At 42.3% G+C, this 20,602-nt stretch overlaps 1 protein-coding gene across 1 annotated transcript; it reads left to right on the top strand.

The window, feature by feature from the left end:
* Positions 1-735: 735 nt before the first annotated feature.
* On the top strand, positions 736-19,337 carry LOC311428351 (ubiquitin carboxyl-terminal hydrolase 42-like; the record flags this gene model as incomplete). The annotated part of the gene is made up of 19 exons (XM_084539863.1): positions 736-844; positions 1,900-1,946; positions 2,880-3,098; positions 8,863-8,954; positions 10,557-10,794; positions 11,533-11,733; positions 12,326-12,436; positions 12,593-12,695; positions 12,900-12,967; positions 13,124-13,194; positions 13,726-13,808; positions 14,727-14,838; positions 15,216-15,356; positions 15,551-15,651; positions 16,115-16,256; positions 16,937-17,218; positions 18,017-18,105; positions 18,640-18,697; positions 19,281-19,337. Exons 5-19 carry the CDS (start codon positions 10,566-10,568, stop codon positions 19,335-19,337), a joined length of 1,848 nt encoding a protein of 615 aa, XP_084395989.1. The 5' UTR covers positions 736-844; positions 1,900-1,946; positions 2,880-3,098; positions 8,863-8,954; positions 10,557-10,565.
* Positions 19,338-20,602: the final 1,265 nt, after the last annotated feature.

Genomic DNA, 20,602 nt, shown 5'->3' with positions numbered 1-20,602 from the left:
ACTCAAGAATATCACAGCTTCCCTCCCATACTAAAAATGATAGTACTCACCCTTGTAGGAGCAGCAATGTGAAGAAGGTCAAGGGCAGTAAGAAGGGTTCAAAGCTTTGATATAACAAGCCTTACACTTTTTTTGACAGAGCTCCTAATAAGCATCTTTAGCAAGGTCTGGAGATGGGAGAAAAACTCAAACTAGATTTTAATTCTAGGATGTATAATGTCAAGCTTGACTGTTCCTCTGAACAGTCAATTGAATTTATTTTTTTTTAATTTAAATTAATTAGTTTAGTTTTTTTAATTTAAATTCAATTGAATTTAAAGTTTTGAATTTAAATTCCAATTGAATTTATTGAAAAAAATTCCAATTGAATTTAAAGTTTTTGTTGTTGTTTTTCACGAAACACTAAGTTTATGTGAAAGGTTTTGCTGCAATATCTTTTTGCCAAGGATATTAAGCTTAAGTTATCCACAAGAAAATGGTGGGGAGAGGGAAGCTTTAGTTTTGAAAGCTTTTTTTTTTTTTTTTTTTTTTTTTTTTTCTCTCCAGGTTTTTCTTGAGCACAGCAGCGTTTCAGTGTCTGCCTGCCATTAGTTGCCCCACTACCAAGTCAGGAGGGTCAATTAAACTTGCGTGAGGCAGAATTTCTTTATCTGAATCTACGTGGTTCACATAAATATATTCTTGTTTCCTTCTTTCCCTAGGATTATTCTTCTCCCAGTATTGAATGTTTCAACGGACACCGTTTAAGATCAATGAGCAAAAGCATCCTGCGGTGTTCAGTCTCCAGCTTTGAAGAAAGTATGGCGATACTGAGGGGAAATGTCAAGAGGAGATGCTTTTCAAGGTACTGTATTTCTATATGTTCAATCTCTGTTCGATTTGTAGATTGAAAAGCAAGAGAGAAAGCATGTGCAGTGAGTTGTGGCCTGATAAACCTCCGGCTAAAATCAGCAGAGGCCTATGAGCATGCTGATGGTGTACCAGTACCTTAAAACTAGAGTCCCTCTTCTCAGTGAAAGTCTCCCGCTTTTCTAAAAAAAACTGTTTTTTTTTTTCCCAACCCCTTTGAGGTGTTCTTGTGGTTTAACCCGGCCGGCAGCTAAACACCACACAGCCCTTCTGCAACCCTCCCACCTCCCTCTCTGGAATGGGGGAGAGAAATGGGAAAGTGAAGCCCACGAGTTGAGATAAAGACAGTTTATTAAGACAGGAAAATAATAATGATGATGATGATGATGATAGTACTGCTACTAGTAATGTGTACAAAACAAGTGATGTACAATGCAGTTGCTCACTACCCGCTGACCAGTGCCCAGCGTAACCCCTAGCAGCCCGGCTGCCCCGCCCTATCCATGGTGCAGCGTGTTGCCATAAGGCATAGAATTCTTTGGCCAGTTGGGGTCAGCCATCCTGAGTCTGTCCCCTCGCAGCTGTTGCTGTGCGCCGATTCTGATCGCCAGTAGGACAGTGAGACACCGAAAGGTCCTTGGCTTGTTGTAAGTACTGCTCTGCAGCAATTGAAACATCGGGGTGGTATCAGCACTCTTCTAAACATCCTTTCACACATTCTAAGCCAAAACATAGCAACCTACCCACTACTAGGAGGAGAACTAACTCTGTCCTAATTGAAACCAGGACATGTATCTTTTCCACTTGGGTGCTATTGCTCATAATTTTGAGAATTCAACATGAGCAAGCTAGGAAATGTGGGTACATACAGAACCGCGTGTATATGGCACGCAACAGACTTGGGATCTGGATCCTGCGTGAGGCCTACAGGCTTCTCTTTGTATACCATAGAGCACTGGCTTGTAAACATGGTGAAATTTCCCATCCTTGATGGGTCTAATACAACAAGTCTTTTCTCCCTTCTCTGCCCTGTCCTCTTTCTTAATGTAGGCAGTTGAGAAAGCCAAAATTGGAACGAAAAAAAGAATATAACACAGGTAAGTGGCTGTAAGTCCCCGGGATACCTATTTACGCTGGTTACTGAAGAGGATGGCACTTGGTCACTCCATCGCTTTCATTTGGCCCCAAAGCCTTCTGTAGTCATCTGAATTCACTCCTCAGTGACTTTTCTGTGAAGAGAGGTAGGTGCAAATAGGAGATTTTATGAATTCCTTGGGGAGGGAGCAGTGTAAATTGCAGCTTGGTAGGCACAAAGCAAACTGTTCTAATTGTGCAAAGTAAATCGATACTTGATAAGTTCAAACTTAGTTTTATAGCTGGCAACCACAAAAGTAAACCTTAGCTGTGATCCTACCAGCACAGTGGTGTAGCTCTTCCCTTCCCCTTGTCCTCTTGTCTCTTTTAATGACAGTGCAAGCAACAAACCTGTGCCAAAGGGTGCTGTATGGTAAACAATGGGCAGGCTTTTTTCTAAAAAGCACGAGTTTGAGTTATGTGGTGTTTGGGTGTTTCTCTTGAAACGATTCTTACCTCCTTGAGCTGTTAGATCATAATGCAGGAAATGGAAGTGCTGCATGCATAAACAGAGTAATCAAACATACACCTCTTAGGAAGAGGCTTGCAATGTCATAGTGTTTGTTTTGAGCACTGTTAGATACAGTTTTACATGAATGGAGTGAAAACACCTTAGAGAAAGGTGTTGATTGTTCTCACTTTTCCAAGACAGAAATAACTGGAGTAGATTTCCCTCCTGCATGGAACAAAAGTTGCACGTTTGTTTTTGTCTGGCTAGCTTTCAGTCTCTTTAAAAATTTCCCTACAGGTCCCAGTTTTAAGTAGACAGTTTAAACGTGCAGAGCGATAAAGAAGTGGAATGCAGTGGTTGTGACAACAACTTCTGATCTGAAATGTAAAGAAAACTCAATCCACTTCAGGGTGCCTTTTTTGTTTGTCTGTTTCCATTTTACAAGAGCAACGGTGAAATAAGGAGAATCCCATCTTCACTGTTTCAAAATCCTTTGTTTCTGCGTATCAGTCACCAGAACACTGAGGAGTAGAGCTGGTGCAAAAACTGTGAGACGAGTCCACGGAGAAAACAGGGACTTGGAGCTGCGCCGCAGCTGTAGAGTCGGACACAGTCGGTACTCGACTACTAACTCGTCCATTCTATTTGACAAACTTATGACAAAGTAAGTCATCTTTTCTTGCAGACCTCTTAGAATGATCTTTCTTAGCAAGCCTTTGCACTATGGCATGATGTTGGCCTCGACTTGCTCTTTATTTTGACAGCAAAGAGTTATGGCTGCTCCTGGCATTTCCTTCATGTTTACAGGGAGACACCGTTACCTGGCTAGATAAACAGATTTTCTTGAAGGTGCTATTTCAGCATATAAGAATTGATTTAAAAAACAACAACAACAACAACAACAAAAGTGCTTCATGGCTTACTAGTTTTGTAATCTCACATTTCTCCAGGAATACTTGATTTGCTGCATTTCACCATTACACTCGTCAGCGCCACTGATTCTGGTTTATCACTATTTGCATTGCAAATATCCTTGTCCAAAGCTTAAACTGATGTATGCACTGCTTGAAAACAAAACCTGAAGTTGCAGAGCAGAAGACTCAAGTCATTATGTTAGCAGCTGTGTAACCATACTGCTTTCCAAGCATAAGATGTCCAGCTTATTTTGTTTCTATGAAGAGTTTAAATGGCTCCCGTTAAGCAAAGATGTCCCCACACTGATACTTACTATTAAGCAAGGATTCCACCTCCTTTGGCTGAGGTCTGCTCCCTTACTCATATTCGAACATTCATCCAAGTAGCCTGCAATTCCACCCTCTCGGGGGAAAGTCCATAGAATAGAAAAGGTTCCTCCAGTCTCTTCCTCAGCCTTTTTTTTTGAAGCATGCAATAAAGCAAAACATTCACAGGCTGCCCTTCCATGCAAAACAAGGCAAATTAGTAAGACAGGAGCCACAAAACTGATTGTCCTTTAAAGTTAAAATGAGATTTGAAATAGATCGAGTTAGCAAGTGTTGTAAGTCTGTAGCTAAGTCTGGTTTTGCCAATGCAGCACAATTCCCTATCACGTAGCCAGAGCTGCTTCTGTAGCTCCAAGAAGCAAAACTGCTTTGACAAAATACTGTGTCATCAAAGCATTCGTTGGCTCAGTAGGCACGGCTCAGGTTCAACAAGTTTGTGAAAAAATGAGTACTAACAGAAGCAGCAGGGTCCAAAGAAACACTTAAGGGGCTTTACCTTGAGTGTTATGCACCCTGTCAATAGAAAAGCACTGTAACAGAATCTGCCACGGCAGTCTGCATGTTACTGAAAGACCATCGGAGTAGGACTGCAGCAAGATCGTTCCGAAGTTACAAAAAAAACATATGGGGGTGGGAGTTTAGTTGCGTTAGATAACACAATCTTAGATAAAGATTTTGGTCTTAACGTAAAAGTAAGGATGTCTACTGATCTCTTCAACTCCAACAACTGAAGCCCAAGTCTGAAAAATCGCCTTTAAGAATGCAAAGAAAATATTTAACTCTTCTGTATGTTCATACTTTGCTATCAAGCAAAGGAATGAATGCTGATGCCTTAACTATGTAGGGCTGTAGCTTACAGAGAGACTACACCTTCCTGTTTTTTTCCCTTTAAAAACGTTAAATGCACGTGAAATTATTTCGGGGTGTTTTCACATGCAAAGCCTAATGCAGTGCATGCAAGCCCTGTCATCTTCTTCCTCTAGTAGTGTCGCATTAAGGGGTGTAGCCGATTGACCGTCACGGGTCCCGTCAGATTCAGGGTGCTGAACTATCACGGTCACGGACTCACCAACAACGCAGTACGGCCTCGCTCTAGTCGCGTTCAAGGAGAACTCTCACAGCTAGGAAGAATGCAATTAAGTGCAATTTCTTACGGCGACAGGTACACAGGTTCTTTGGATTGTCAGTGATAAATTCACTGTCTGCAAAAGCAAGCTAGCATGCATGAAATGCACAGGCACACAGCCTAGGTATTAAGACATTAAAAAGCATCAAAACTCTACAGATTTCTAAGATTCCACAGAGACGCCTGGTATAAGCAAGCGTTCAGATCTTACCCCACGGCGTCCCAATGGAGTGGGGGTGGGGGAGTGAGAGGCTCAGCCTGTCGAGTGATGTCAGAAGGAATCCTTCCTGATAGTATCTTCCCTAACATCCCCTTTCTCTTAAAGCAATTGATATTATTTTCTATCTTTAAGGTGGAGCTTGAGTGACTCTAGTCATGCATATCTTGGTTGTGCTTGGTAGAAATGATCTCACTTGCGTTTAAAGGTACAGGCTCTGAGAAATTCCAAGGGCGTGCTCAGTGAGGGGTGGTTGCACCTTGGAGGCGGGTAGCTTTTGGGATGGAGGTGTGCTTATGATGCCTAGTCACTTAAGGCGATTACTCCACAAGTAGTAACTTAGTGTTGATTTAACTACAGCATATCTAAAACATAAGAAGGATGTTAGTATGGAAGAAGCCGATGAAACCAGTCCTTAAATCTTACTACTTATTGTGCGTGAGCAGACTGGCGTGAGTTTTAGCTATACTGGCAAATATCAAACCACACCTGTGTCGTCCCAGAGCTGGGAAAAAAAAAAAAAAAAACAAAAACAAGGAAATGTTGAAGCAAATAGGGAGGCCTGTAGCTTGTGCAGTCTTTTAGCTGAGAAAATAAAGGAGAGAGACGGGTAGCCTTGAGCTAGCAGAAGCAAGGAAGAGAAGGGCTAAAAGGGAAAAAACAGGAAGGAGAACACGAGCTCCAGACTGACCTATAGTAACCTTTTTCTCATTAAGGGTCATTAGCACATTAAAAATCACACCTGTCAAAATGCTAATCTATGCTAATGTGGGATTCGTTGTGTGTCCCCCCTCTCCTGTTCCCCCTCCCCCCCGGTATTCCTCTGTAATGCACAAGCTCAGTGGAGATAAGTTAGATGAGCTGTAATAACCAATCCAAAGGAGCCAAAGAGAGAGTTTTCACAAGTTTCCTGTGTATAAATGATGGCGATTTGAGTCAGAGGTGTGCTTGCTTTGCGAAAGATGGCCAAGTACCTGACTCTGCAGAGTTCTATAAGTAATTATATAATTAAAAGACCTTCATGTGCATTCCGACTCTGGGTGCTTATTGGCGTGGTGCACTCTGCACGAACCTGCGGACAACATCTGTACTCAGTGTCATGCCTACAGACAACCCTTTACTGTTGGGACCTGCATATTTTTCTGTGCATTCAACACAACCCCTTTGGCACAACTAGTTAACCACGTAGCTGCCAGTCCACCACTCAGTTGCACTTGTGAAGAGGAAAAGCTATTTCCATCTACTGTAGGAGCACATCCTCTAAATGCAAGCTTCACTCACCTGGTCATTTACTGCAGGACAAGATTTGAAAACTGTTGTTGAGTTCTGGGTTTCCTGCTTACAGGAAAAATTAAGTGCTAGATCACCCTCTACTCCGCTTTGTCTGCTGCATTTAATGGAGATTAAACTGATTTCGTTTGCTCCTCCGTTTATGGACAATGAGCTGAAGGAACAGGTACAGCACATTAGCCTGGAATGCCTTCCCTCCCAACCAAAGTAAACTGGAGCTGTAACTAACACAAGCAAAAGCAAGGCTTCTGTGTTTTCAGCTGAATAAAGTTCCAACAAAATCATCCTCTGGGATTTGAAGCTTACTTCACATGACATGCCAACGACTCTTTTCCCTCTATTGTAAAGCGGATCCCTGCTGTTAGTTGCTCTAGAAGCAAAGGAATCGTCGGTTTGGTTACCAAATAGCCGCTTCTGCAAATGAGAAGTGTTGTGTTCTCTCTTCCCTTTGAATGACTCCACACTTCTCATCAGCTACTGGATTGCTGACCTAGAATCAGAGAACATCCCAAGGTGGAAAGGACTCCCAATAATCACCAAGTCCAACTCGTGGCTCCACACAGGACCACCCCAAAGTGAGACCCGATGTCTGAGAGCATTGTTCAACACTTGTTGACCTCCGTCAGGCTCGGTGCCATGAGCAGTGCCCTGGGCAGCTGTCTCAGTAGCCAGCCACCCCCTCAGCGCAGCACCTGAGGCGCACGGGGCTCGGCGGGGCAGCCCGGGAGGGGAGGACGGCAGGGCGAAGTGGCAGCTCCCTCAGAGCCGTCTCCCCGCCGCCTCGGCCGCATGTCGTGGCTTTTTCGTGTCGGGGCTTTTTCATGTCGTGCCCTCAGGCTCTCACCGTGGGTGAGATGCTGCTCCCCAGCGCGGACCCCTTGCGCGCGGGGCCTGTCCGCGGTGGCGGCGGGAGGGAAACCCCAACCCCAAAGCCCTCCCGGCAGGGAGAGCTCGGGGTGAGGGCCGATCCGGCACCGACAGTAAACACACGCCGGAGGAAACGCTCTGGTTTTAGCCATGAGCAGCGCGGCCAGGTTCAAAAGGCGTCACGCTGGAGCTCCGAGTTCGGCGGCGTTCCGAGGCCGTTGTGGCGGTTGTGGAGACGGCCCCGGCTGAGGTGGCTGCTGCTGTCGCTGCTGTCCCCTCTGTCCCTGCTGTTGCCGCTGTTGCCGCTGTTCCCGGACCTTGGAGACCCCCAGCGGCTCCCTGTGCCAGGCCCTGTGGCCCCGGGGAGCTGCCCGCCGCCTCGTCGGCCAGCCCGGCAGCAATCCTGCCAGCACAGAATAGCCCACTGCATTTCAGGGTAAAGTGACGATTAATTTCTATTTCCTGGCCTGGGTGCTGCTTTCTTCTTTAAGGAAGCTTCAAGGTTAAAGGTTCAACTCAGTTATGTCAGGGTTCAACTCCGTTTCGTGAAGGGGCTCTTGTACGAAAGCTTAAGCTGGGATTGACTCTCTGCTAAGCGGAGGCCAAACGTGGACCTACTGAGAAACAGGTCCTAAGTGATAACATTTTCTAAAGAGACTGCTAAACACATCTGAAGAGTGCTGCTGCAGAACTCTGAATGGGGGGATAGCAACTGTCTTAACTGATCTGGAATCTTGAATTTACTTTTCAATGGACAAGAGGTGTGTCTCTCAAGGCAAACAAAGAGAGGAGTAACACCCTCTCTTGTCACTCATGTCAACATAAATTTATGCTCAGAGCGTAGGTGTAGGAACAGCATCGGTATGCATATGGAACATCGGGAGAGGAAGCTCTATCGGTATTTACAGTTTTTCTACTACCTTGTCAGAGAGACGTCATCTCCAAATGAGAAATGGATGTATTTTGAAACAGTGGTGGTGGATCGGATTTCTTCTTTGTAGTGTTAATATTTGCTCTTGAATCGTACTTAATACCTGGTAACACCTCAATCAGTTGTCAAAAATAAACTTAAAAATGTGTAAGGCTTATCTCATTGGTCAGTATAAAGATCAAGGTCTTCCCTTCCCTTCCCTTCCCTTCCCTTCCCTTCCCTTCCCTTCCCTTCCCTTCCCTTCCCTTCCCTTCCCTTCCCTTCCCTTCCCTTCCCTTCCCTTCCCTTCCCTTCCCTTCCCTTCCCTTCCCTTCCCTTCCCTTCCCTTCCCTTCCCTTCCCTTCCCTTCCCTTCCCTTCCCTTCCCTTCCCTTCCCTTCCCTTCCCTTTTTTTCTCCTTTCCTTTCCTTTCCTTTCCTTTCCTTTCCTTTCCTTTCCTTTCCTTTCCTTTCCTTTCCTTTCCTTTCCTTTCCTTTCCTTTCCTTTCCTTTCCTTTCCTTTCCTTTCCTTTCCTTTCCTTTCCTTTCCTTTCCTTTCCTTTCCTTTCCTTTCCTTTCCTTTCCTTTCCTTTCCTTTCCTTTCCTTTCCTTTCCTTTCCTTTCCTTTCCTTTCCTTTCCTTTCCTTTCCTTTCCTTTCCTTTCCCCCCAGTATTGTTTTTCTGTTCTCCTTCTCACTGCAGTCTTGATTTTGTTTCTCGTCCCTTAAGTATGTTTCCAATGTGTTGCTGAAACATTTTCCCTTTCAGTCCTACAAAAGGAGCTGTCACTGGTGAAGATCAGAGCTTATCCCTGAGCCCAGGTGCTGTCACCTTAGTCTTCCAATCGGACAAGGACGACTTCATTTCTCATGTAAATGCATTTGTCAGGTTTGCGTATTGTTTTTTCAGGAATGGAAAGTGTGTATAGAATGGATTTAAAATCAATTTTAAATGTAAAACGTCAAGGCAAAAAAAGTTCTAATTACAACCTCTGCACACAATTTGCCAGCTGTGGGACTAGGAGTTTTCTTATTTACTGTGTTTTGTTTAACGTGTCTGAAGTTTAATGGATAGCAATCAAGGCGTGCTAGAAATCTGAAAGCACTTTATGCTTTGTTCTCTCCGTCGTTTTGGTATAACAAACTAGCTTATGTTTTAAACGCTCCATGAGGTTAGTGGTTTCCCTAAAGGTAACAAGTCCCTGTGTGCTACAGTAAGACAGTAACAAAACATGAAGTATAGAAGTTCATCCTGTCATTATTCAGCTTCTGCCTATGGACACACAGCTATGCTTATTTAAAGCGGTATCACCTTGAAACCTAATCAGCATTTTAAAAAGGACTTTGTAGCAGTTATTGGCTTTTGTCCTGGAGGGCTGAGGTTTGTTTTGTTTTGTTTTACATTCAGCATTTCCGTTTCTAGCTTACATTCCCCTGTTGTTTTGCATGAGGAAAACGTGCAGCTTTACAAAGTAGAACGGAAAGAGCTGCTTTTTAGTCTAACTTTTCAGTTTGTTGTAGGAGTTTTAAATGTGGTAGGAGTAAAACAGCAGAAGTACTGCTGCCAAAGTTATATTGAAACTCGTCTTTCTTGGAGAAGCAGAAGAAGCCCAGGGAGAAATAAATTTGCAAACATGCTCTTCATGCTCTCCTTTCCCAAGATTTCTCTGAGATATAGACCATCCTCTGTGGGTTTTGAGGTATATGGTTCCCAGGAGTGAAAAGGAGGGCCAAACATCTCTCCTCTTGGATCTCAACATGCTAGGGCTTTAGTGTACTGCCACTTACGGCTCCGCTTTTTCACCTGGAAAAAGCGACCACATGATGTAGACTGAGGAGCCCTCAGAAATTAACTTGCTATCACCAAGTGACGCCCATGAAAGGTGTATTTAAAAGCTAGGCTCATTATAGAATCACAACAAACCCCTCATGACTGGTGCAGTAGACAGTGAGGTAGAGGGCGAGCCCTGGAAAGACAGAAGAAAAGTAGCAGTGAGTTCTGGGTACCTTTGTGCAGACGAAACAGAAAAACGCAGGCAGTGAAGTAATAGTGTTCCGTTGCTCATGTCAGCAATAGATAATTGCAACAATTATCTATTAGATCATAGGTACTAATTAACAGATAATTGCGCAACTCCGGAAATCAATAAATAACTGATTCCCCTCAGAGAATGTCTTCTACATTTTTATATTAAAAAGACTCCAGAGTTGTAATGGATTAAAATCCTACGGAAGGGAAAGAAATGGCATCAGCCACTAGTTCTGCAGAAGCGAAAAGTAATACTGATAGAGTTTAGATGGAAATTTTCACTTTGTGTGTTTAGTTTGGGGATTCTTTTTAAATCATTCATACCAGCGATTTAGTTCTTAAGGCTGTTTCTTTGAGATTAAGTGACAGGACTTCTGCTACTCTTTTCTTCTTGGAATGCTTCTTGATATTCTTACGTCAACCAGAACTTCTGTCTCTGTCGCAGATGTGAACAATGACCGTAGCTAAGAAGCCCAAATCTTCAAAGCCTAAAAAGCCCTCTTCAAGGCGGTCTGGCAAATCCAAGAAACCAAGTACTAAAATACTGATGTCACGCACCGCAAACTGGGGCCGGATAGTGCCTGCAGAAGATTCAAGCCAAGTCTCTGTGGCCCAAGGACGTGGAGGTGGTATTTACTGTAGATCATCTGAAAAATCTAAGGCTTTTGCCCCAAGAGATCTAAGTAAGTGTGCGTTTTATCCTGCCTCCATTTTCTTCAAAGCAAAAGTAGAAAATGCAGTTCTTACTTGTTGCACTGATAGAGAAGGGGACTACTGTGAACAAAGACTTGAAAAGCGAATCCCCTAAGGCAACTGAAGTGACTGATGTTACAGAAATTAATTTTGATATATTTACAGTCAACAGAGAAATATGGGGAGCTTTTTGTAATGCACAGATTCCTCCATGTCTTTTCTGTTTTGCAAAGAAAAGTGTTTGATGGTTGCTATTCACAGCTTCCATTCTTCACAGGTTTTTTGAATGATAACATTGCTCAGGAAAAAATCTGGTATCTGTAGGGGTACCGTCATTCCTAGTTCCTAGTTTTTACGTGTTTACCGTATAATTTCAAGTCTAAGTTTGTGGTTTAAGTTATAATAAGGAAAAAAACAGTAGTTGAGTTAATCAGGTTAAAGATTATAGATGGAGAGGAACTTGGCATTAGGTGCTACAAACAGAATGGCAGTTAGCCTTGCCTTAGAAAAATTAAAATGGTTGACTAAAGTTGTTTGTTTTTTTTTCCCCAAAACATTGTGTTGACCAGCCAATTTGAATTTGGTGGTATTAAAGCTGTCTGCAATAAGTTTTTCTGGTTTGGATTGTAGCTAGCTCCTCTAGGTGCTCCTGCAGAATAGTATTTTTTTAAATACCTTTCTTCGAAACAAACAAACAAGATCTCTTTTTAAATTTAACTTTCTTGCAGTCGTTAATGATGGAATTGCTCCACCACAGAGCATTCTTTTTCCACCTGAGAAGATTTGTATGGATTGGCGAGAAACACAAAGTGTTGGAGTTGGCCTGTACAATCTTGGCAACACATGTTTTCTTAATGCTACTCTACAGTGTTTGACCTACACACCCCCACTTGCCAATTACATGCTTTCTCTTGAGCACAGCCAGTCATGTGAGTACTTTCTAACAGTATTTTGAATCTGTTGGATAGCTCTGAAGGTGAAAGAACAGCAGTGATTCTGTGAGATAAGCTTATTTGCCTGATTTTACCTGTAGCAGCTGGCTTTGAGCACCGTATTAGCAGTGGGCTCCGAATAGCATATGGAGTGCAATTAATGCACCATGTTTTATTTATTTAGTTATTTGTTTGTTTGTTTGTTTGTTTGTTTATTAAAGGATCATTTATTGCTTCATGGGAATAATGAAGTGCATTGGACAGTAATGCATTTAGTAGTAATTTTGGAGAGTAATACATTTTGCAGCCTGTGGAGTTCACATTCCTGTCAGCCTTTACAACTGCGACTTTGCAGTAGTCTTTTAGATTTCTCATCACAAAATGCATTTGAATACAGGCTTAGTGGATATTTTTCTTCTGTAAAGTTGTGTGAAATGAAATGTTACAAGACTGTTGGGACATTGGCATCTTGGGAGAATAGAATGTAGCAAGGAGAGTGGATATTGTATCTGTAGTTTAAATTGTACTTAGATGTTTGTAGTTATGGATATTTCGCTGGACTGGGATGCTTTGTTCTTTCACTCTTCAGGTCGTGAACAAGAGTTTTGCATGATGTGCACGATGGAGACTCACATTAACCAGGCCCTGCGTTGCACTGTTGATGCCATCAAGCCTACGCATGTTATCAGTAATCTCAGTCGTAAGTGGCTTCAGATGTGTTTCTTTTCGATAGCTTGTAATCTTCAAATAATTATTTGATGTGTATAAGTGGTTTTAACACTCAAATGAAGAGAGATTTTAGAAATACAAGATTGATTTCATTTTTAAATGGGGTCAATACTATCATCTTATTTAGGAATAGGACAACATTTCCATTTTGGCAGTCAAGAAGACGCACACGAGTTCTTGCGCTATACTGTTGATGCTATGCAGGAAGCGTGCTTGAACGGAAGCACCGAGTAAGCATAAACAAGTTCACTTTCATACATTCTCTAGCACCTTCTAGTCCTTTATTTACTCTCAGAAATGATCTCTAGCACTTTTTAGTGCCTTATTTACTATCAGCAACGAAAGTCTACATCATCCTTGGTTTTCATCAAACTCTTTGAAGAGTTAACTCTGTGCCTTAAATCTTCTGAGGTCTGATTATAATTTATTTCCAGATTGGACAGATCTTCTCAAGCTACCACCATCATTCATCAAATATTTGGAGGATTTCTAAGATCGAGAGGTACTTGAAAAAATATTCCTGTCCTTAGAACTGATCTGTGTCTTTTGTCGGTAGTAAAGCAGTCTGTAGTTTGTCTAAAGTAGTATCTGTCAACAACTTGAATTTGGACAGTTAGTCTCCTTCACATAATGTTAAGCATTTATATTTTGCTTCCAGTGAAGTGCTTGAATTGCAAAGCAGTTTCGGATACGTATGAGGCATTTCTTGATATCACTTTGGATATAAAGGTAAGATGTTTTCTAAATATAATTCATGATGTTTAAGTACATGCATAACTTTCTAAATTAAACTTGTTTAACTTAAAAAACCAAACCACATATAATGTTAAAACATAAGAGCTTGGTGGTGCTAAGGAAGTGGATTGGACTTTGTCCTTCCGTGGAACCCATGTAAATAGTCTCCACATTTGCATTGGGTTTAAGGGGAAGGAATTCTCTTTCTGCAAAAATGATAATGCTGTCATACTTCTTTGTTGTTCTACCTCAATATACATCTAATTGTTAGACTGATGAATTTGTCCCCAGTATTGATGACAAAGCACACTATAGATGCTGTCTAGGCTACTGGAAAAGTATTTGTTCCAAAGTCAAATGCCTTCCAGGTGAGGTCAATGCTGAGCATGCTCTTTCTGCCTCCTTCTTCACAGTGCTCCTAGTAGATCGCTTGAGTATGTTAGTAAGATTCTCTTATAAACTACTAGTATGTCTCTGGAATTTTGAATTACGGTGACTTTACGCTCTTCTTTCTCGCTGCTCTAGGCGGTTTCGTCTGTTAGCAGAGCTCTGGAACTCTTTGTGAAACCTGAAGAGCTGGATGGAGAGAATTGCTATAAATGTAGCGAGTAAGATTTTGACGGATTAGGTCTTAATCCTAGATGTCAGTTTTCTATGTTGCATGACTCTGTTGGACTACCTCTAAACTTTGGATCTACTTACAAGTTTTGTGGAAGTTTATAAAAGACTTGGATTTTTGTTTCTTTGGAGGGGGGAAGTCTTGTTCATAGGCATTCCCTATGGGTTTGCAATTCTCTGGCTTGTATTTTGCCATCAGAATTCAAAAAGAGCTACTTTTGTTCTTTCTATTTATTAGCTCTCGACAGTACTTTTCTTGATGTAAACTGCCCAGTTTCCGTTGTTCTCTGGGCTAGTGGCTAATTTTCACTGCTTATGCCGTAGGTCCTACCTTGGAGCGGGCAATGTGTCAAACTGAACTATTTTGTTTCAAAGGATGGCAGATGGTTTCAGTGTCTTTCCAGACAAGCTCAGTACATGAAGACTTCCTACTGTTAAATGTCTCCCTCCTGTAGAATGACCATGTGCTTCTGTTGTATTTTTGATGTTGATAGTCGACCTATGTCGGAGATTATTTGCAATTTCTAGTCCTGGGGACCAAGTCTCTCTCGTTCCGCTTTCAGTATTTGTATTTCCCTTGAAAGCTGAAAGAATGTTTCCAGGATTGGAGTTCAAATAGCCACTTTTGTAGACCAAGAAATGGTACCTTGCCATCCAACCTGGTAATACCCTTTCGTGAGAGATTCCTGTTCCCACTATGCTCTGAGTTGTTGGGAAAATTGACCTTCTTCTCTGTATTAACAAACCTGACACGCAGTGCATGGGTTTATGAAAAGAAAAAAGACCAACCTATTATGCAAGTAAATATCATTCAAATAGCATAGGCATGCGTGAGACATTAAAAGGAGTTTGTTTTGGGGGCGAAAAAAGAAGATGCCTTCAAACACTTATCTCTGCTTGTTTTTAAGGTGTAAAAAGATGGTTCCTGCGTCCAAGAGATTTACCATACACCGTTCTTCCCAGGTTCTCACAATATCACTGAAAAGATTTGCAGATTTCACAGGTGGAAAGATCAACAAGGTATATTTACCACTGTAATGCAACTATATCATTGTGTAATGGGACATCCCCCAAAGCTGAAAGTTGTTAATATTTTCAGACAATAATTGTAGACTAACGACTATGGCTTATTCTTTCTCTTAATATCAATAAAGTTCCCGCTTGACAAGAAGCATATGCTTTCCTCTGAGAAGGCTGATTCATCAGGAAACAGTTCTCTGCAACTTCTAGTCTTAACCATTGTTTATGGGAAGACTTATTTGTAGTGAATCAAGAAATATATTCTAGAAATATATTCTAGAAATAAATTCTAGTCTGTGTTTTTTGGAAGTGTTTTTCTCTGGCTAGTCCACGAAGTACTCTGGGATAATTTTTCTGTCTTCTTGGTGTCTCTTTAGGAGGTGAAATATCCGGAGTATTTGGACCTGAGAGCCTACATGTCGCAGTCAATGGGAGAACCACTGCTCTATGCCTTATATGCGGTGCTGGTACATCACGGTGTCAGCTGTCACTCAGGACACTATATATGCTATGTAAAGGTAGAAGTCAACAGCATTTCTAACAGGGTAAAGGTTGTGCTGGCAAACCAATTAAAGCATGACTAGCAGCTACTGTTTCTAGGGAAAAAGATTTCATTATATTTTTATTTGACGTGTGTGTATTTTGTTCCTATCCGTGATTTCATTTGGAAAACGTGCAATTCACCTAAAGAAATCGTTGTCTTTATTTGCAGGCTGGTAATGGACTTTGGTATCAGATGAATGATGCTAAAGTAGTGCGTACTGACATTAAAAGAGTTCTTGGTCAGCAAGCTTACATACTTTTTTATATCAGGTAATAACAAATCTTAAAATGTGTTCAGAAGAGATTTACTTTCCCGTTATTGATATTTTTCTGTTTTGCAAGTGTTTTTCTTGCTATCCGGGGAGAAGATTATTATTTGTCTAATTCAGTTCTGTCTAACCTGAAATTCTCTGTGTCGTTTATTATCTTTTGTTGCTTGGCCTTAAACTGCAGCACTTGTGTAAATTGCTATCTATGTGTTATCTGTAGCTGGCTAATTTAGAGAAGGAGAGAAATGAAGGTCATCTGTGGTGTAAGAATGAATTATTGCTGTGCAAGTGATAGTCTTAGTAGGAAGACTGTTCTCTACTTTTCAGTTTGTAGTCTTGGCGAAGCCTTCTGTAGAGAAGGCTTCCATATCGTATGAGCTGTTCATCTAAAATTATATGATGGGATTTAATCCAAGAGTAGGCTGAAAGAAAAACTAAACTACGATCACTGCTCTTTTCTGAAGGCGCTATGATTTGACACTTGGAGAACGTGCGTTTTACTTGCCAGCACCATCTTATCCCTGTTCATTCCCTCCTGGTCAGCAGGGGGCTAATAGTAAGCAGGCTGGATTTATGGGACCACGACTTCTTCCTCATATGATTAAGGTAATTCAGGGAAGCGGGAGGGCAGATAACGGCACCAAACTGCTAGTGGGTTTGGGGTTTGGTGTGGGGTTTTTTGTTTGGTTTTCGGCATCTTAGTTTTGTTTTCCTTCCCATGCTGCAGCTTTCTTCACAGCCCTCATGCTACAGCCAGAGTCATTCAAACAGTGGTTACTGCTAAATTGTGCAGCCATGCGACTCCATTACTTTATACCTCCAAGACAGCTTTCTAAAGCACAGAGAGCTACGCTCTTTGACAATTTAAGCAGAGTGTACTAATCCTCAAATCATTTAAAAGAGGACTTGTTTTTCCTATTCTCGTCACTTTAGCTAAGACAGGGAAAACTAATTGTCTTATTCCTGAGCACCAGAACAATTATTTCAGGCTTTTCAGGGTATGTTTAAAGGGAAAAATAAATATATTTGGGAATAGCAGCAGGTAATGTTAAGTTGCTTGGCTGGTTTTCAAAGATGATGTTAATTTGATACCAATCTGCAGTAAACCAAAAGCAGGAATTGAATACGCTTATTGGACTTGCATTTATCCTTAAAGGGCAGTGTGTTTTTCTTTTTAGGTGTTAAGACCATTTGTAGAAACACTCAGTAGGAGAGTTTTGTGCTTCAAAATGTTACATGCAGTGTTTGCGTTAATCCATCTTGCAATTTCTTCTTTTTAAATACAGAATTCAAGCCGTTTAAATGGAAATGGATCCATAAAAGAGGACGCAAAGACCACTGGTGTCACCCTAAAAAGGCCATCTTCAGCACCACCAATGGCCTGTGTTCAAAACCAGGCAATTACCAGGCCTTCAATGACTGATACGTCAAGAAAACAGAAGATCACCATCAGTATTCACAATAAATTGCCTGCTCGTCAGACTGTGTCACAGCCTGACTGTCTTAGCAGTGCTGTGGAGGATGAAGATCTCTACCAGGCTGTTCCTTCATCCACAATTACAAATTCGGTAATGCAAATGAAGCAAATGCAAACAAACAAAAAAGTTTCTGATGAAATTTTTGTGGAGCCAACAGTGAATGAAAATCCTAAACTCAGCTCTGATAACACAGTCCCTTATGGTGCAGAATCTTCAGGAAAATCTGAGGAGGAGTCAAAGGGCTTATCTCAAAGGAATTGCAATGCAATGTCCTCTAATGGAATTTTGGTTGGAAAGGTAGTCCGTACATTGCAGCATTCCAACTCTTCCTGTCAGAATGCTGACAAAGGAAGATCCCAGCATGAGCTGCCAAAAACAGATTCACTAAATGGTGCTATTAGGTTAGTTACTGAATCTAAAGAAAACGGACTGAAACTTGATGATTCCACTTGCCGAGTTGAACCTGTTAAACCTTCTGAGATATTCTTTTCTAAAACAAATGGATCGCTTGAAACATAGATTTGCTCCATCGAGAATTTCTCACCTACGATGTATCCGGAAGTGTTTATTGTGTTCCTAATTCAGGTGAAATACTGAGAAAACACAGCACAAATGTGATCATAAGACTTTGTCGTATTATCCCATTAGAATTTGCAGACCTGAGCTTACATTAGAACTTGTCAACTTAAGCTCAGCTGAGATAAAAATTCCTAATTTCATAAAGTAGATTTTGGGGGGTGAGTTGGGGTTATCTTTGAAGTGTAGATAATGCATACAACTCACAGCGGTCTTGCTTACTATTTAATGGAGACATTCTGACAAGACTAGTCCTCAGTACTACTACAAATAGTATTTTTTTGTCTGCTGACTTGTGCGTTTTAATTGCAGATGCCTGGAGCTATGCCTTCAGTCAATCGAGAAGTCATCACGGAGTCCCTCACAGCCAGCCAGCTGAACAGCTTGTCAGAGGAAATGAGGTAAAATGAGCACAGTCTTATTAAGACAAGACTTTATGGAAGTTCATTACAGTTTTATCTGTCTACTAATAGTACTTAATGGAAGGATTTAAATTAGTACAATTCCATACTGTGTGTCCAGTGTCACGAACAGAACTAATGATCGGCACTGAGCATATCACTCTGATGCAGGTTGGTGCCTCAAGGAGAACTTGTGTTCCTTTATAGAATGTTTTTCCGTTTTTCTCCACTGTCTGGAGAAACATTGGCTGTTCCCCACTCGCCCTTATGCCTTTTTTCTCAGAGCAGCAGGTGGAAGGAGACAGATGCGTTTGCTTTTTTAGTGCAATGGCTTCAGAAGCAAGAGGGGAAAAAACACTTTCTCTGGGAGCTGGAGAAGGTGTCCTAATCACAGGAGAGGTTTCTAAATGGCATATCTTTGCGAGCGGTCCTGTAGTCTGGAGGTTTTTGTTTGTTTGTTTGCCTTTGGAAGGTTTTACTCTTAATATTCACGTCCTTCAGCAGAAGTGAGAAATGGGTTTTTATTTTATGCAGTGTTGCGGAACCTCTGAAATCTCCTGGGAATGATGAATACCTTGCCCAGTACCAATGTGTATTCTAATCAGTACAAGATTTAATATACATACAATTAGCATCCAAAGGGTAGCTATGCCCTGATATGCTTCAAGTTCTTTTAAGCTTAACTTTCGGATCTCCAGAAGTAGACTCAACCTTCCAGGTTCCTGTTACGGGTCCCTTTAGTCGTGATGCATGTGTCCACCCCTTTTCCACCGTTCTTCTAGCCGTCTCTTTCGTAGTTCAGTAAAGTCCACCTGTATTCTCTCAAATGGTCGATATGCAATTCGTCTTCCTCCAGCAGGTGCTTGCCTAATCACCTTCTTATTCACCTTTTGACATGTTAAGCATCCTTGGACGGTTTGTTTGGCTATCTCATATATTCCTACAGACCCATAAAATTTTAGAAATTGATCACTCAATGCTTTTGTTCCCCAGTGGGTTTGTAGGTGTAGCTGTAAAAGTAGACACCTAGTTTGTTCCTTTGGCAGTATTTCTCTTCCATCAGGCAGAATCCATTTTCCTTCTTTCAGTTCTGCTCCTATGGTCTTTATAATTTTTATTTCTGCTTCTGTATACTTTTTCTCTTGTGTCCCTTTTCCGTTATCCGTTTCTTGTAGGGTGAGGACTACATCATGCTTCCTAAGAGCTGCTTCCCTAGCTTCTCTATCCACTAGGTTATTCCCTCTTATGTGGAAGGCAGTTCCCTTTTGATGTCCTCTGACATGTACCACAGCAATCTCCCTAGGTCCTCTCAGTGCCTGCAATATTTGAGTAACTAAAGTTTGGTGAATCAGCCCTTTTCCCTGTGTGCCTATGAGTCCCCTTTCTTCCCAAATTTTCCCAAATGGGTGGACTATTCCATAAGCATATTTAGAGTCTGTATAAATAGTGCCACTTTTTCCTTTCAATAGTTCTAGGGCTCGTAATAATGCATAAAGTTCACGTGCTTGAGTGGACCAGGCAGCGCTGAGTGGTCCTGACTCTATTAGGACCATATCCCCATTTACAATGGCATACCCTGATCTTCTTTTTCCATCTACTACTTTGGATGATCCATCAATAAATAATTTTTCCCCTGTTTCTAATTCTGTCTCCTCGAGATCGGGTCGGATTTTGGTTTGCAATTCAATCACTTCCACGCAGTTATGTTGTAGTTCTGTTAGGGGTTCCCCATATCGAAATTGTGCAGGGCTCTGTGCAGCAGTTATTTTTCATTCTAAATCAGGGGAGTCGATCAGGATGGCCTCATCCTTCAGCATCCTACTATCAGTTAACCATTTTTCAGCCTTCTGCTGGAGTACTCCCCTAACATTATGTGGAGTATATATCTTCAGAGGTGCCCTACAAGTGACTTTTCTAGCTTCCTCAATCAGTAAGGCAGTAGCCACAAATAGCCTGGAAGCACACTGGCCACCCCCTCCTCACAGGGTCTAATAGTCTGGAACAATATTCGCCATTTGCCGAGGCGATCGGCTCCGGGGCAGACGCGTTCTGCAGCGGAGCGGGGGATCGGGCCAGGCAGGGCTAATTTTGTCCGGCATCGAGCCTACTTGAGGGAGCCGCCAGGACCCGGCAGCCCTCGTGAGGGAGGCTGACGAGGCGAAGGCGGAGCCAGCAGCGTCAGCGGTGGGCTATTTAAATCGGGACCCACCGCCATTTCACTGCCATTTGCCGAGGCGATCGGCTCCGGGGCAGACGCGTTCTGCAGCGGAGCGGGGGATCGGGCCAGGCAGGGCTAATTTTGTCCGGCATCGAGCCTACTTGAGGGAGCCGCCAGGACCCGGCAGCCCTCGTGAGGGAGGCTGACGAGGCGAAGGCGGAGCCAGCAGCGCCCCCTCCCCAGCCGTTCAAAAGCAGCCCCTAGGGAGCGCGAGCGACCAGGAGCGCGGCGAACAGGGCGTGGCGCGTCAGAAGGGAGTGGCGCGGCAGTTAGCGCGGC

The sequence above is a fragment of the Aythya ferina genome (assembly GCF_964211825.1).
Source record: "Aythya ferina genome assembly, contig: HAP1_SCAFFOLD_46, whole genome shotgun sequence".
NCBI classification, from domain to species: Eukaryota; Metazoa; Chordata; class Aves; order Anseriformes; family Anatidae; genus Aythya; species Aythya ferina.
The sequence above is the reverse complement of the archived record's forward strand: the minus strand, read 5'-3'. Positions and strand labels throughout refer to the sequence as shown.